The 18,255-nt window shown below is 35.5% G+C and overlaps 2 protein-coding genes across 3 annotated transcripts; one reads left to right on the top strand and one right to left on the bottom strand.

The window, feature by feature from the left end:
* The first annotated feature begins 1,061 nt into the window (after nt 1-1,061).
* On the top strand, nt 1,062-13,505 carry ift52 (intraflagellar transport 52 homolog (Chlamydomonas)). 2 transcript variants are annotated; one of them, XM_007251379.3, is made up of 14 exons: nt 1,062-1,153; nt 2,247-2,406; nt 3,405-3,492; nt 3,927-4,056; nt 4,163-4,238; nt 4,327-4,398; nt 6,335-6,461; nt 6,583-6,666; nt 7,818-7,886; nt 8,390-8,544; nt 8,881-8,968; nt 9,743-9,851; nt 11,287-11,432; nt 12,392-13,505. In XM_007251379.3, the coding sequence occupies exons 2-14, from the start codon at nt 2,288-2,290 to the stop codon at nt 12,434-12,436; spliced, it is 1,308 nt and encodes a 435-aa protein (XP_007251441.3). In that variant the 5' UTR covers nt 1,062-1,153; nt 2,247-2,287; the 3' UTR covers nt 12,437-13,505. The 2 variants fall into 2 exon arrangements, with proteins under 2 accessions (XP_007251441.3, XP_022538052.2); XM_022682331.2 differs by having other exon boundaries at nt 1,104-1,153; nt 2,261-2,406.
* Nucleotides 13,506-15,042: 1,537 nt separating this feature from the next.
* On the bottom strand, nt 15,043-17,263 carry si:ch73-303b9.1 (uncharacterized). The gene is made up of 2 exons (XM_007251378.4): nt 17,237-17,263; nt 15,043-15,831 (listed from the first exon to the last, which is right to left on the bottom strand). Exons 1-2 carry the CDS (start codon nt 17,250-17,252, stop codon nt 15,194-15,196), a joined length of 654 nt encoding a protein of 217 aa, XP_007251440.3. The 5' UTR covers nt 17,253-17,263; the 3' UTR covers nt 15,043-15,193.
* Nucleotides 17,264-18,255: the final 992 nt, after the last annotated feature.

Genomic DNA, 18,255 nt, shown 5'->3' on the forward strand with positions numbered 1-18,255 from the left:
GTTATTCCATTAATATATATATATATTTATTTTTTTTTTTTTTCCCCTGATATCACGGCCATGAAGAGTGAAAGGTTCAGGGCACATGAGACATCCATGTCCACAAATGGATTGGCCACCGCTGAGTCTAGACTTGAACCCATTTGAGAATCTTTGGGATGTGCTGGAAAAGACATTCTGCAGTGGTCCAGATCTCCATCGATACAAGATCTTGCAGAGAATTAATGCAAATCTGAACAGAATTGAATGATGTGACATTGCAGAAGCTTTTGGAAATTATGCCACAGCGAATGTGTGTTGTAATCAAAGCTAAAGGTGGTCCAACCAAATATCTGAGTGTGACTATTTTTGGAGCGGCGCCCTAGTTGAGGAGTACCAAGACTACAGTCCCTTGTCTACAGTGCGGCTGAACAAATTCTTCTGGCATTGGTGAGCTGAATTCCAACATGTACTGTGACATTCTGGAGCAAAGGTATATGATACCTTACCTTCAGAAACTATGCTGCATGGCAGTTTTACAACCTGATAACGACCACAAACGCACTTCCAAAATGCTGATGAAGCTGAAGGTAAAGGTGATGGGTTGCCCAGTATGTTTCTTTAGACCTAAACCATATTAAGCACCTGTGGGGCATTGTCAAGCGGAAGGTTAATAAGTGCAAGCAGTCTAGTTCCGTGGACGTCATTATGGAAGTGTGTAAGAGGAATTTAACTTAGCTTTTGCAGCTATTTGTACATTAATGTCTGCGCTGAGTTATTACACAAATTTAGCTTTGAGGACAGAGGACATTCTTTGTATTTTCTCAGTATCTTCATGACGGAGAGTCATCTGGAATAGTTTTCTCAGCGTCTTGAAGGAGTTCCTAGAGGTGCTGAACAATAGTTGCTGCTTTTCCTTCACGCTGTGCAGCTCCAGTTCATCCGAAAGCACCATCTCAGTTAATGAAGTTTATAAAATAAAACAACAGTGTTCATTTTACCCGAACATATACACATGAATAGAACATTTACAGAAACTGAAGTGGTCTTTTTCCAGAGCTGGATATGATTTACTGGTTACTATGGGCGACGCGTCCGTGGTTACTGTTGTCTTCAGCACTTACCCATAATGCACCGCGGCAGCTAAGGGTGAAAAACGATGCTGAATGTTGAGGTAAAATTTCAATATTTTGCTTCTTAATTAAACAAACTGTTCTTTATTAATGAAACCAGTGCAGTGGTCGCGGTTTATAGTTTATAACCCTGTAGTTCGTATCCGAGCTGTAAACGCGCTTACTTTAATAATGCGCGGATTTCTCCCCAGTCTTACCCAGGTCTGGCTAACGGGCTAACTGACTGTTAGTTAGCTTGCTAAGCTAACTAGCTGCTAACGTTAGCACGGCGCTTTCAGATATTTAACGTTAGTTAGGTATTTATCCAATTTAGAAGGGGCTAGCTAGTAAATACGGTTATAAACCATACAGTTAATTACTCCTTGTCTTAGCACGCGCCATAGTTCTGATAATTTAATGGGAAAAATATAACAGCCTAGTTAACTTACTGCCTTTAAAAGCACGACTGTTTATGTTAAAAGGTAGTTTAACTTACCTAGCTAAAGGTTAGCCTCTGTGGGACAGTTTTTACACTGTAACTTACTAAACCGTACCTTATTAATTTATTATGTATATCCAATATAATGAGACGTACAAGTGGCCAAAAAAAAACATATGTGCAAGAATATGTAATAAAGTATACAGCTTTGGAAAAAAGAGACCACTTAAAAGCCATGAGATACTTTGATTGAATTGAATTGAATTGAATTGAATATAATCAAGAGAAAAATGTATGATGACAAGCCATCAAACCAAGATAAACTGCTTGGATTTTTGCACCAGGAGTGGCATAAAGTTATCCAAAAGCAGTGTGTAACACTGGTGGAGGAGAACATGCCAAGATGCACGAAAAATACACCAACACATAGCAAAATCAGAGAAACTGATCAAGAAACTGAAGTGGTTCATAATGTTTTTCAAGAGCTGTATTTGCTTGTTTTATTGATTTTACTAGCTTACCTAGCTATATTCTTGTTGTTAACTTACTACAACTGTGAAACCATTTTTCATTTCGCTTCTTGCTCTAAAACATCTGATTCAAACGATTAGTTTTTTGTCTAAATAGAAATGTATGAGTTATTTATATTAACAGGGGCCTTGGAATCCTTGGAAAGTTAGAACTGTTAAAACAATTGTTGTTTTTCTCTTCATCAGATTTTTGTCTTTAGATAACATAGGCAGCTCTTAAAGGCACGATGGATAAAGAACCACGGACCACCGTAATTTTCAACTCCTCCAAACGTGAGCTGTTTACTGCCAACAGTGGATACAAGTCTCTTCAGAAGAGGCTAAGGGCACAGTGGAAGATTCAAAGGTACAACTGTGCTACACAAAATCAGTCAGTTCTTCCACAGACACTTACTTTAACCCAAATACACAACAGGAAGATTCTGGTGTGCATTGCCCCTGATGACTGTGGTGGAAATTGGACACAGTTGCGATGAAATGTACATGAGTTGAGCCACCCCATCATGTCATTGTAATTAGAAATGAGTTCATTCCAAAATGTAGGGACAAAGAGACATAAAGGCCTTCCATCGCTATTCAGGGTCCAGTTTCCACCACATGGCCAAGTACAAGGCATACATAGGGGTTAGACACCCTATCCCCCAAATCCACTGTATTAGCTATAAGCTTATTCCACTGTAGCTATGATAGTACATCAGTGTATAAACCATATTACAACATTTGTGGAATCAGTAAACCACAAAAAAATAAACAGAATACAATATTTTCGGAACTTCTTTTTATTATAAGATGTTGTACTCTGTTTATAAGTAGATGTTACTTTTAAAGCAAGGTTTGCGTGCATTCTCCAGGAGCTGTTAGACATTATCATGACGTACAGTTTTCTTCATTTGATGTCAGCCTGAAATTAAAGTCTATTGACGTTGGTGGCCAGTTGTGTAGTTGTGCTCTCTTTACTGACCTTAAATTTAAAGCTGGTGCAAATGAACCAAATGCTCCAATCAGACAAAAGCTGAGGTCAGTTCTGAACAGGTGTCACAAACCTTAAAAAATGAAAAAAAGACCCAGAGCAACCTAAAAGCAAACACAGTGTGTAAATTATAAAGGCTGCCCGATTTCCTGCCAAAACTCGCTTTCAAATTAAAAGTTTTAAACAGAGCTTCTGCTTTTCTGCTGTATGATTTTTGAAAGGGCCAAATTTTCTTGATTCTGGTAATGGGTGGAACACTTCCCTCCATACCCCTAGTTTCTACATCAATATCCTGTTTCTCAGATTTATTCAAAACAACGTGTGTGGTGTTAACTGCTGCATTTTTGGATGTTTTTGTAATTGTTCCTCCTTAGCATCAAAGAAGAGCTCACGACAGAGAAACTACATGGTGTGAAGCTGTGGATTACTGCAGGTCCCAGAGAGAAGTTCACGGCTGCTGAGGTGAGGTGCTAATCACCTGTCGTAGACTGGTTTCTTTTGAACTTTGTTCTGTTACCACAGCGTTGGTCAGTAGTAATGTTAAAAAAGTCCTGAACCACAAAAAGGCACCAATTATTTTTACATTTCTTTACAGTTAATTAATTAAATAGCATGAAAATAATTTTGTCTTGCTTATTAAAGAAACTTTATTGTGTTGCTATGTTAGGTATAAAGTATTCTTATCTTCCCACAATTTTCGGCTAAATAATTTTGGATGCCCAAAATTTGGCATATCCCGAATAATAATGTATAATGTATAATGCACTGTATGATGCAAAATGTCATATTGTATTATGTAGATAAGTCATGAAAAATGGGAACAGATTACATTTTCCATTTGTAAAAGGCTGCGTACTCTGTATTTTAACCTGGATTATGTCTGATAATTTCAACAGTTGGAGGTCCTGAAGCAGTACCTAAACAGTGGAGGAAATATTCTTGCTATGCTTGGAGAAGGAGGAGAAGTCAAATATGACACCAATATCAATTTTCTCCTGGAAGAGTTTGGAATAATGGTCAACAGTGGTGAGCAAGATTAAGTGAATACCAGTAAACAAACATTTGGCTCTATATGGCATTTTTAATTAACCTGATATCAGTTTACCTCAAATGCATTTGTTTCTCTTTGCAGACACTGTAGTGCGAAATGTGTACTACAAGTATTTCCATCCCAAAGAAGCACTTGTTTCCAATGGTGTTCTTAACAGGTCTCTTACTTTAAAAGCTACAAATATTATTTTTGACTCCTGTATTATCTCTATTGTTAATACTGTATGTTCTCGCTGTGTCTCGCAGGGAGATCAGTCGTGCAGCTGGGAAAGTGGTAACAGGGATCATTGATGATGAAAGCCCTGGAAACAATGCACAGTAAGTCTTTATTGTGTGCATGCATTCAGGATTAAAATATGGTGATTCTGAACTACTGGGAATTTGTGTTCAGAATTATATAAGAAAGCTTTTAGAATATTTATAGCCTGTTCCATAGAAACAAAAGTATAGTAAGTTATAAGTTACATTTAAAGTTAAAGTTACAATGGTCATCAGTGTTCTGACCTTAATCTTTTAAGCCTTGGATACGCTACATAACTTTTAAAGTGGAAGCAGATTATAACCAGACTGGACATATTACACTACACTGTTTTTTGGCGATTAATATAGAATCTGAACCAATATAGAGCACACACTACACGACTGGGCCTGATACACTATACCACCAGATTCCTGTCAACATGTGCCACTATCCACGTGACTCGCGTTACCCAGGAAATTTAGGTGCCAAAATGAAGGTGCATGAGCTTGCTGCAGTCCTTGTTTGTGCTGCTGTTTGTGCAGAAGCAAACAAAAGAGTCTGTAAAAACATGCTGGGCTGAGAGACATGGACAGCATTGTCTCATTACATAAAAAGCTGGAAGAATGGAAGATGCAGATACGACTTCAGCTGCTGTAATAGTGTTAACGTTATATGATGGAACGGAAAATTAGAATTATATTAAAAAAAGTTATTTATGCTATTTATGTGTCTCACTTTTTATTATAGATAAATGGTTACTTCATTAAAGGTCAGTTTTTATTGGCTGCTGATGGAGTCGGTTCAGATTCGAGTTGGTGAAGAGTTTATGCTACAAGATTCCGCCCAAAATTGGGTCGAAAAATCAAATGTTGATTTTTCAAGACTAAAGTCTGATGCAATTTTAAGGGTTAAAATCAAGTCTCAGTCCATCAAAAACTATTCAACTTTTACTCTGACTGCCATCTCTGACTGCACCGGGTTCTGCAGACTAGAACCATCTAGAACCACACAGACTCACCCCAACTGTAAACCGGGGTAAAATTGGGCTTAAAGTTGTGTAGTGTAACTCCAGCTGTAGAGACGTGATGGCATGTTATTAAGAGGGAATCGCACACATGCAAGTCTAAGTCCTAACTACAGGAAACATTTAGTGGAGGTTTGTACTGTATTTTAGACAGTTCACTTACTTTTTCTAGCCTGCACTTGGGGATGTTTATGTGTGATAAAAAAAAAAAACACAAAATTGAACAAAAAATCAACAGTGCAGTTGGTTGTGTTATAACTTTACTTAGGTGGTGTTTATCTGCATTTGTGACCTAGATAAGGATCAGACTAGATAATTTAGTAATCCATGCAAAAAAAGTCGTGTGGAATATAACAATATTAAACTATAAAGAGGAACTACATAACATTCTTTTAAGGGATAATCAATGTTTGTAGTGTTCTGTGCATTACTATAACTGTCAAAAGTTTGGACCTACCTTCTTATTCATTGTTTTCTTTCTTTATTACATTTATTTTCTACAATTTAGATTAAAATGATAAAGATGAAAACTATTAAGGGACACATATGGAATTGCATAGTTAACAAAAAAGGTGATTGTGATCCACAATCCCCTGATCTAAAACTGAGCAACTGAGATGGGTAACTCTACCTCATGAGGACTCTATACCAAGAATACCAAGAGTGTTCAATCTGTCCTCAAAGCTCAATGTGGTACTTAGAATAATCTAAAGTATAAAACATATTCTGGTTTAACACTTTTTGTTTACAAAATGTTCCTGTATAACCTTAATATAGTTTTCAATATTAAATTTACAATGTAAAAAATCATAAAAAGAAATAAAACACATTATATGAGAAGAGGTGTGTCCAAACTTTTAACAGGTACTGCGTGTATTGCATTGGATTCCAGAATTTCTCCTACAATTGACATTTGCTGAGCCCTGATTTGATAAACATAAGATCATATGAAATAATGTGCCAATAATGAACTTTTGTGCTTTAACCAGGGCCCTCACATTTGTGTATCCATATGGAGCGACACTGAATGTAATGAAACCGGCTGCAGCTGTTCTCTCCACCGGCTCTGTGTGCTTCCCTCTTAATCGGCCAGTTCTGGCCTTATACCAAATACCAGTGAGTTTCAGTTTATCTTCTCTCACACAGTACTTCATCTCTGACCTATGATCAGCTGTATGTTTTTACGTTGTTCTTTTTCTTTACAAGTTTATGCTAATGTGTCTGTGTTTGAATAAAGAATGCAGGTAAACTGGCAGTGATGGGTTCCTGTCACATGTTTAGTGACCAGTATCTGGACAAGGAGGAGAACAGTAAAATAATGGTGAGCTTCAGGGATAATATTTTTTTTCTTCTTCTTCTTCTTAGTAGTAGTAGTAGTAGTTCTGTCAAATGAATGCGTTAATGTAGATGAAATAATCACAGAAAAAGTAATGAGTAAAAAAAATAAAGGCTGATTATTGTTTAAAATAATTGCTTAATCTCGTTGCTACAGTTCCGATCACTATAACGTAAAGAAGCTGAATGAAACTGCTCTGCTTTGCATTCTAAATGACACATTTTCTCACTTGCAGGTAACATAATCCAAAAGAAGAGCGTGGTATTGAGCTCTGAACGCTAATCTATGCTTCTGTTTCAAATCTGCACCACAGCCTACATATACCCTATGCACAGCTATACACTTTACAGCATAACTTATGTGCACCACCCCAGAAACGTGACTACACAACGCGTGATTCAGAAAGCAGCAGTAGCAGCAGCAGCTGTCATTGCATTTCTATTTTCACAGATAAAACTGCAGAGTGACACAGACACACAAACGGGCAACCTGAACACACCCGTGTAGAGCGCTTTCCCAGACTACACTGTGCTCTCTACCCTGAGAATGTAGACTGTAGTCTGGTTTGTCTGGGTATCTGATTGTTAGAGGCGTGAGCAGTAAGGTAAATGGGTTCATCACAAATGGTCAATAAAACTGCATTCATGAACTGTTGCTCGTTTGACTTTAAATGAACTTAACAATGTTTTGATGGTCTGTAATCAATAGAATTTAAATGTAGCTAATTACAGTCTGTTGCCTTATATTGTTTGGGCACATACAGTGTTTGCAAAGTATTTTAGAAGTGTAAAGAACTGTTCATGTATTTTGTTCCATTCGGGTAATGATTTAGGCCTGACGATGGTGCTATGGTAAATATCTGGAATAAAGAAGGTGGACTTTTATGTATATGAAATTTAACAATTCATTTATTTGCTCCATTGCTAAAATTGTGCTAAAAGTGATGAATGTGATGAAATTAGTTTAGATTAAATAATCACATAGCATATAAATATGTATTATAAATTATTTTTAAATTGCTTTATAGCACTAATAATTACTGACTGGGTTGTTTACTCTTACATGTATGAAGGCTAAGAGAATGTTTTAGCTGGTCATAAGTTCTGTTGCATTAATATGTTATTTCTGTGATGCAGGATGTTCTGTTCCAGTGGCTGATGACTGACAACATTCACCTTAATCAAATAGATGCAGAAGACCCAGAGGTTTGCAATATTTTATTCATCACTCAAAATCCTGTACGCTCTGGAAGCCATTATTGTTTATTTTTCCTATTATCTGTAACTGCATTGTATTTTCACTTTAACCTATCCCATATAACCACTAAAGCCTATTGTTTTATCTTTCTCTTTGTTTGTGTTATTTTTTAATATTGCAACTTATTTCTGCAGACTCTACTCATACAGTTTTTGAGATGTTCAGCTTTGGCTAATGCAGCCCAGTGTACTTTAAGCTCACATTTATATAAAATCCACATTTTATATATAGTATGTATAAAAACATTGCAGTTGTATACCTTCTCTGATCAGCTAAAGGAGTACGACTCATTGTCACTTGCCACTGTTTGCCAATCTGGCAACCTGTGTGAGCTTCGCATTCGCATCATCTTGGCATTTCAGTCAGCTCTGTCTAGTATTTAAAATTGGACTGATGTAGCGATTTCACACATTTGTTCTCATTTAGTACTGATTGATTTTAACTTTTCCAGATCACAGATTACACCATGTTACCAGACACAGGCTGCCTGTCTGAGAGACTGAGGGTGTGTCTGCAGGAGGGGGACGAAAACCCACGGGACTTCACCTCACTTTTTGATATGTCTCTATTTAAACTGTCAACCGACACCCTTCCATCTGTTATCAGGTAACAAACATATTTGTGCTTGTGTGTTAATAAACAAATGCTACACTTATTTTATATTATGATAGTAGTGTCACTTTAGTGTCCTGTAGCTCTATGATGTTTATGTAAGTGCTTAATATCATATGTATATTAGGATCACCTAGTTTAACATTGAAATACACTGACATGCCATAAGTCATAAGACAGGACAGGACACTAGTATTGTACCCTTTTACTTTTACTGATTATTTCTTTAATATTCGTGTATAAATGTTTTATTTTTTAGTTTTTAGTACCCATACTTTACCACAATCATCTTTTCTTTCAGTACTGATATAAAGTCTCTGTTGTTTCCAGGGCCTACAAGCAACTGAATGTCAAACATGAACCACTTCAGTTGATCACACCACAGTTTGAAACGCCACTGCCACCTCTGCAGCCCGCTGTAAGCGGCTTTCTCGTACAATGGTCTCCTATTGCTTATGGGCATGCTTGTATTGTATACTTTATAAAAGGGTTCTCAGCAGTGTTATATTGCACCATTTGGAGATTTAAAGGGTTCTTTCACAGGGTTCTGTTTTTTTTTTCACCAAAAAGTCTGTGTGTTTGTGTGTGTGTTCATTTGTTCCCTATGATTAGTTCCCCCTGGTAAGTCAGTACACAAGAACAAGAGTTGTAATACTAAGCACTATTTTAAGAGATTCACAAGGAATATTCACAATGAAATTAATCTTTTGTAAAATGCATATTAACAGTTTTTTTTTTTTACTGAGTTGCCTCAATGTCCTCAGAGAATTGTGACAACATCTTTCTGTGTTATATTTTATTTTTATAAACATTTCATTTATTTAAGAAAAGATACATATTTAAATGGAAATAAATTAGATAGCTTTTGGGTACTTTGTAAAATTGTAAATTTTATACTATTGTTTTAATAATAATTATAAAATAATTAAAAAAAACACTAATGGTTGTGATTTTTACTGCATTGCCAAAGTATCGGATCGGCACTCGGTATTGGCAGATACTCAAAATCAAATGATTCGGATTTGGGCATCCCTACCAAAAAGCATTCCAAAAAAACAAATTACCCTTTTAATATTAATCAGAACTTTTAGAGTGTTGCTTAGAGTGTATGTGCTAAATTTGCATTTGTATTTCCTATCATTGTGTAAATGTTTAGTCTTAAGTATTTACTGTGTTTGACTTGTTTGCATAGGTCTTCCAGCCTGCCTTTAGAGACCTGCCCCCACCCATGCTTGACCTTTTTGACCTTGACGAAACCTTCTCATCAGAGAAAGTGCGACTAGCCCAACTGTCAAACAAATGTAAGTCCGCAGTCATGACATTCTGTATAGTTGTGACTGGTGACCTTTACTTTGGAATGGTTAAAGCTGTGGTGTGGACAGCTTTCCCCTTTTCCCAAGTGAATTCAGTGAGCCAAGATGATTTGGTGCCTAAGTTTTCATTTTACATTTTGCATTTGAGTTAATTTTTCACCAAGTCGATGAAGAAGATAACAGTCTCATACAGTACAAAACTATATATAATATTGGGTTTGTGTATGGATAAGACATGTTAATTTCAAACACTGTTGTGTCCTCAGGCAATGGCAAAATGTAGGAAAAGAGCTGTAAAACAGGCCAATTCAAAAACCAAAAGTGTTCATACATCTGGCCCACTATTAAATGCCTTTTCAAGCTAATTGCAATGACTACTTTGGAAGAAAATGGAGGCTGTGTTCACACAGTAGGTAAATGTGGCCTGTATCCTTGACACAGATCTGTTCTTTGTGTGTAAATAAAAACACAATTAATCTGATATTCGGGCAACTCGAATAAGATGTGGTATTGAGATCCCATACTTATCCGTCTTCTGGCAGTGCGACACTGTCTGAACAGCCAGATCAGAATTTATGCGATATTTACGTCAACAAAATGAAAAAAGGCATTGAGCAAACAGGGGAAGCTGTCAGCCTGAACTCCTTTATAGCTTCTGACAAGGGTAAAACTAAAACTTTACGTGAAGCGATGCTGTTTTGCACATGCACATCAGTTACACAGCACAAACTGTTAAGACAGATGTCAGGTATGGGTTACATTAAAAAGAGTGTGTAAACAGCAAAAAGAAATGTCGCACTTGGTCAGAAAATCTGATTTGGGCCCATTTTACTTTTTTCACTGGGTGAACATAACCTAAAATATTACTCTAGGTCCACATGGATGCCTCTGGAGCAGGTAAAAAGCCCAGAAGCTAATGCAGGTGACTGGCTACAGTCTATTCTTTAAGGTAACCTGACTGGCGAGTTAGTTAGTTTCAAATGTTTTAGCTATTTAAATAATTGTGCCAGCTGGAAAGCAATACTATCAGGTAAAAGTAAAATAATTTTAGGCAGCTGTGAAGGTTTTAATAAACATGTTAAATAGCAATTTATAATTTTTCACCCCAATCAAGGTAATTTCCTTACATTATCTTAAATCAAATAATAACTTAAACTGTCAATAAATGATTCTGTAGCACCTTTAACAAACTGTTATGGTTGAGACAAATTAACGATTTGGGCTTTCAGTTTCTTCTAGGCTAACTTTCCTTATATAATTTATTTATTTATTTATTTATTTATTTATTTATTTTAAGCAGTTTTAGCCTCATACGTCCACTGCAAAACACAAACCAAAACACATCTTGGCTGATACACCAAATTTGGGGAGAATATTATGCCATCACTCAATCATGACTTGCTCTGTTTCTCTTCTCTTACAGGCACTGACGATGACCTCGAGTTTTATGTGCGAAAATGCGGAGACATTCTAGGAATTAATGGAAAACTGGACAAAGAAAAGAGAGACGCCAAACACATCCTAGAGCACATCTTCTTTCAGGTGGTGGAGTTTAAAAAGCTGAACCAGGTGGGTCCAACATCCATAAATATATAAATGTTTACACTAGGGGTTGAAAATCACAGGGCACCTTATGATACATTAAAATCACGATACGTTGCCCACGATAATGCAAATGATGTACATAATCACACACTAGGGTTAGATAGCAATATAGATCTGTTAATTTGTAAAAATATTATATCACAATATTTAAAGACAGTTTTATGATATATGATATTTATTGAAATGTTTTGGCACAAAATATTTATCAGTAGTGGCCAATTTGATTGGGAGATGACTGGTTTGAATCCCATTCATGTAGCTTGCCATCCGCTGCCGGAGGCCTTTCTCTCTAGGTGGGTAGATGGCCCTCCCACATCTGTGAGCTGATGTTTAAGTCGCTGCGCTTTTTCTTCCGAGTGCATCAGCAGCAGTTCAAAAAGAGGTGGTGTCTGACTCCCTCTTTGTGTTGTGGCATCAATAGTGATGGGGAATATAGAGCTCAGTAGCAGCTGAAAGGGTGAAATAATTGCCCAGATAAATTGGAAGAAAGTGGGGGGAAAAAAGATAAATAAATTTGAGTAAATATTGACATATTGGCCAGCTCTACTTTATGGCATGTGTGTTACTGAAGAGTATAAAATACTTCTAAATAAGCGAATACTAGAAATTATGGATTAATTTGTGACAGTCCCACAGAATTTCACAACCAATATACTTTACCGCAGGTTTACTCTCTTCTTTGATTAGCGCTACCATGTGGAGTAATGAATCAGTAACTTTTGTAAGTTTTGTAAATTGGGGGGGGCGAGTCTTAAGGAGTTCAGAGTGCCTGTGTTTCAATAAAAATGTTTAAATTTAATTCCACGTATTGATATGATACAATAAAATGGAATATTATTATTGTCCCACCCCTAGTTCAAACTAGAAATCTTTTTCATGGATTAGTATTTGTTAAAACTGATGATTGTTCTCTTCTTCTGTAGGAACATGATATCGACACAACACAGGCGAGATTTTCTCCGTTCTAAAGCTGGAAAACTTAAGAAAGTGAAGGAATGAAGAGTTGGACTAAAAGATGTTGAATGAAGCCACGAATTGACTCGAACAGCATGTAATCTTCTACTACATCTTGGTGTGAAACCAGTCAGGATCTAGGATTTCTTTTACGCCTTTCTTATAATATCAGAAGACAAGAAGATAGTTGTACATTTAACTCTTAAAGCAACCCCATTTCAGACACTCATATCTACACTCATTGCGAGGAGCATTTGGACCTGAATGTACTGGTTTTGGATGCTGATGTGTACGTGTGTGTGTGTGTGAGTGTGGCAGAGTTTAGTATACAGAAGACACATTTCCAGTTATTTTATAACTCGTATTTAAACCATATTTAACCGAATGTTCTGCACATGTTCAGCACTAAAGTTCACAGAGAATTAAAGTCTAAAAACTACACTATATGGTAAATACTGATATATTCAAAAAAATTTTGTAAGATATTAAAATATATGTAAAAATATATATGTAAGATATTAAAAATGAGCATATTGTAATATCAAGCCTGCTATAAAGCAGTACTTTTAGAAATTACATTGAGAGATGAGTCTTGAATTTTTCCTATGTTTCTATATAGGAACATCATAATTAAAGGAGAACAAACATTATTTTGCAAAGTCAGTAAAATACCTTAAACAATGCATCTGTACGTTTTATTATTGAACAATATATATACTTATTGAACAATGAGGCATTTTTACACCAATCTAAAATGCTTAAATAAGCAACCCTGTCCTATAGGGTTTTAGGACAGTCTTTAAGCAAATCAAACATTACTTTCTCTTTTCATTCTCAATAAAAAACTGCTAGATTAGTATGGTTTAGTGTGTTACCTGCTCAAACACATCCATTAAACCTGTCAAATAACCAATAATGAGTTTTGTTAGATTAGCTCTGTTAGATTAAGGTTCCCTACAGGTCCGTACTGTACATTCTCTGTGAACCCAAGGCTGAATAAAAAAAGTGTATTCATGTGTACAATATCACCATGCCTTGATGTTTATAAAATGCAGTTTTCAATAAACACATTTTTTAACTGTTGTTTGAATCACAATTCAATTTAATGCTTTACAAACAAACACATTACAGAACACTTCAGCTAGGGGTGGGCAATATATTGAGTTTTTAAGAATTATCTAAATATATTTATACAAGCTGTGAGATTAGACAAATTCCTTTATATATATATAGACTATGTTGCATTTCAGTTAGCTCTGACAGTTCGCCTTTCTCTTCTCTAGTTTGTCAATACTGATACATAGCAGAGTGATCTTTTCATGTCTAGAATGTTTCTCATGTTTATTGACAGCTATGTTAGTAAAAATACATGTATAAAATTTGGAACATAAAAGTTTGTCCCATTGGTGTCTTTGTGTCATTAAATATTGAGCTAACAAACAGATAATAGTTTCAGCGAACAAATAGATGATAGTGTTTGCTCAGCCCTTGCTTAAGCAGTACTTTTAAGCAGTTTCAAGTGGACAATTAATAAATTATCCTATACTAGCTAAAAGTTCCTAATAGTGACCTAAAAAAGAAACCTATTGCTGCATCACTATATAGTACAATTAATTTGCAATGATTTTTGGTCAGACCCTTCTGCTGTTCCTTCGCATGCTCAGCCTATGATTGGTATGCTGGAAATCCGGGATTCCAGGGACAACATTTCGGCCTGATTTGCAAGACTAATAAGCTGCAGTTCTTCTGAATGTTTAAAGATGTGCAATGTAGACAATTTTCCTTTCCACACAAAGTGAATTAAGTCATTTAAGACATGTTACTGAAGTTCAGCACTAGAGTTAGTTTGACACTAGTCAAGTCGACTGAGAAGCAAGAGCTATATACTGTTATCAGCACATACTGTTGCTGCACCTAGACCTGACCAACTGTAGCATCACTTACATACTTAAATCCAGGTGGAGACTTTTTTTTGTTGGCCAGGCAGTGTAGGAATGCACTTTATGCCTCCTGTAACTTACAGGACTGAAACAATTGAATCCTCCAGTACATACTCTACGTATTCTCAGTGAACCCAAAGTGCAATAGAAAAGTGTACTCATGTGCACAAAAGTATTCACATTCATTAATCAGATAGATGTATATATAGTAGGGATTAATTCTGTATAAGTTGAAGTATTAACTCTTTTTACTCAAGTAAAAGTGTAACAGTATTGGATTCAAAACTACTTAAAGTATAAAGGTTAATGTATTGTAAGCAGACAAAAGATGCCATAAAGGACAAAGGGTCCTATAGGACACGTGTGCAGATGTGATGGATTGCATATAAATCAAAAGGGTTTTGGAATGGTATGTTTATACTTCTCATCCAATCACAATCAGACTCACTCTATCTGGATATGTTTTTTTTAATAAAGAGAAGTCAGAATGCTGAAGCTGAAATGAAATAAGAGTAACAGGGCTATTTTTAAAATGGCAAGAAGTAGAAGTAGAAAGTTCAGATAACTTAGTTACTTGACACCTCTGCATGTGCACATTATATATACACCTATGCTTTAATGTTTATAATTCCAATAAAGTCTCCCTCTTTTATTGTTCTTTGAATAACAATTTAATTAAATGCATTAATACCACAGTTTATTTTAAGGTACAAAAATACACATTACATACAGTTGTAATACAGCCATTAAATACAGTTTCAAGCAGGCAGCTAATAGCTAATAGTTTCCAATAGTGCCCCTAAAAGAAAACATTACAACATCAGTACACAATTAGATAGCCAAGTTTTTGGCCAGACCTTTCTGCTGTTCCTCTGCAAGCTCCAAAACAGCATGGCGCAGATTGGAATCCTGGAAGGTAGACCTCAGATACTCCTCCGTGGCAGATTTGCCTGGCGGAGTCCCCGAACAGATCAGCGAGGAAATCTCTGCCAGCGTTTGAGGAACTGATTGATAACTGGGGCTCCATGTTGACTCAAACTTGCTGGAGTCCAGGCACAACTTTGGGCTTTCCACAGAAGGCCTGATTTGAGAGACTTCCCATAAAGGGTGGGAGGTGGTCAGATCAATGCAGGACAGGTCCAGCGAGTTGACCAGGATGGGCTTTAGGAATTTAACCCTTTCGTAAGGCGTGGAGGACTTGCCTGCTACCAGATTATTCAGGCCAGCAGTCAAGGTGGTGCTTGGAGACAGTAGAGAGCTCTTGCTGGGGACATTTAAAGGTGACAAAACATTAGAGGAGTGATCAAAAGAAGCTGGTAGAGCAGGAGCGGCCTCTGAATATTCTACAACAATCTCCTTGGGTGGCTTGAAGGGATCCATCTGAATGGACAAAGCAGAAAGACTGCCATCTGTGACAAAGCCCCTGTCCAACCCTGACAAAGACAGGCCCTCAAAGGTCTTCACACCGTCTAAAAAGAGAGAGAGAGGACAGTTCACACATTGGGGTGCTAGTGTGTCCCAATAATAAACATTTTAAAATATCTACAGTACCATTCAAAAGTTTGGATACCTTGTCAGTGTTTTTTTTTTTTTCTCTTTATTTCCACATTGTAGTTTAATAATAAACATGTGAAAACAACTAAGGGATAAATATGGAATAACATTGTAAATAGTAAAACAAATGGTTGTCCTCCACAACAAACTGATCTAAACCTGATCAACTGAGATGGAGATTTGAGGTGATTTTGGATGAGCTGAAGTTTCACAGCGTGAAGGTAAATCAGCAACTATTGTTCAGCACCTACAGGAACTACTTCAAGAAACTGAGAAAACTATTCCAGGTGACTCTCCCTCATGAAGATGCTGAGATTAAAATACCAAGAGTGTGCAGATCTGTCCTCAAAGATAAATGTATCATATTCTGGTTTGTTTAACACTGTTTACACAAAAAATAAATAAATAAATAAAGAAGACATTAAATGTAAAGAGGTGTGTCTAAATGTTTGCTGGTACTGTATGTACTGGTTTTAGATAAATAACCAACCAGTTCTAACTAGCATGCTCAGTGCCATTGCACATAATCTCTAAAAACCTATGGATGGTCACTTTATAATGCTGACTTATGTTTCAACCATTTTGTGTAAAAAAAATCAAATCCAAACTATGTATATGGGACATAAAACATGAAAACAAAGCACTTGAATTGTTAAAACATTTTGAACCAAACTGTAAAAGCAAAAACACTCCTTTAAAAAGGAACTATCTTAGTTTTATCTCCAGCACGGTCAGACAAATAAGTCAGATGAAATAACATGCATTCAAACACGGTCCGGTGATACTGCTTTTAATATGCTCAGTGGGTTATATATCACTCTGAAACGAATTAAAATAATGGATAAAGTGCTGTAAAGATTTTTTTAGGTATCTGTGGCACATAGCTATAATCACCATGGGCTTCTTTAGGTTAAAATTGTAATATTAAAGAGCTAAATAGTAGTATTTAACATTGTAATTCAAAAAACCTCTTTAAATAACCACATTTTTCCTGTCCCAGCCAAGTTATATAACTGACTAGCTATTTCACAGTGCTTTTGTTATTAAATTTTGAACCAATTTAACATTAGACACAAAAAATATTTTTAGTAACTTTTACCTAAATGCATTCCCCCCAACTAATTAATGTTTTAAAAATGATTACCAGATCCTTGCTCCAACAGAAAGGATACTAGCCAGTTAATATAGCCAGATTACTGTTTATTGTGCTACTCTTGAGTTACAAGAGCTTAATAGACTCCAATCATGAATCTAACCGAGAAACAGCCACAGTAAACACATGCACTGATCTAAACAGAACAGCCATATTGCCAGGCCTACCCCTCTCTTCCTCCATCCCTGTGCAGATTAGGCCTCACTCACTCTCAGCTTGTATTTATAGGCTTGCATCGTTTTTCTGCTCAGTTTTATTGGAATCTTTAATCAAACATTTTAGATATATTTCTATAAATTACTTTTCAGACAAATACGATTGAAATTTAAAATAAACTTAAAATAAACTTTTTTTTTAAATAACATAACTGAAGTATTATTCAAAGTAAAAAAAATGTTAATACAATAGAAATGAACAAAAATGTTAAATGGAATATATGTAATAGCAATATTGAATAAAAATAGCTCATTTTCAAATGTAAAATACAGTATGCAACATTTCACACAGATACAAGTCTTATTAAAAAATGCAAAAAATGTAAATAGTAATAAAAATTTACCAACCCCTATGAAAAAATATTTTCTGACACTTCTTCAATAAAATCGTGCAACATCAGATAATAAAAAAGGAATTAATAAATAAAAAAAATAATATGCACATACACAGACAAAAGGTTAAAAAAAATCTTACAAGCATTATTCAAAATCGCACACACATACCATCATTTTTATTAATAAAAAAGTCAAATGAATTAGTAAAAAAACCTAAAAGGTTTACTAAAAAACTAAATAGAAAAAAATTACAGTTGTACTAAACCTGTGCAAATATAAACACAACACGTAATTTACTTCAAGGTAATCATTTTTATTTTAATAAAACAATTGTAAATAGCTTTTTTTTACTGGATTTTTACTGAACGTTAAAAACATTAAATAAAGTCTTACTAGAACTATGCAAAAGCGCACACACAGCTACAATTTTTTTTCTATTTTTCTTTTATTTTTGGCTAGTTATTTATCTTTTTTACATTATTTAAAAATTAACATAACAGGCAAAAAAATAAACAAGATCGCAAACATTGCTGCAGTTACTTTATGCAAAATATTAATAAAAAGATAAAATAAAAAAATGCAAAACGAGCAATTTAAAAACAAAAAATAAATTTAAAAATAAAAACAAAACTATA

The sequence above is a fragment of the Astyanax mexicanus genome, chromosome 24, assembly GCF_023375975.1.
Source record: "Astyanax mexicanus isolate ESR-SI-001 chromosome 24, AstMex3_surface, whole genome shotgun sequence".
NCBI classification, from domain to species: Eukaryota; Metazoa; Chordata; class Actinopteri; order Characiformes; family Acestrorhamphidae; genus Astyanax; species Astyanax mexicanus.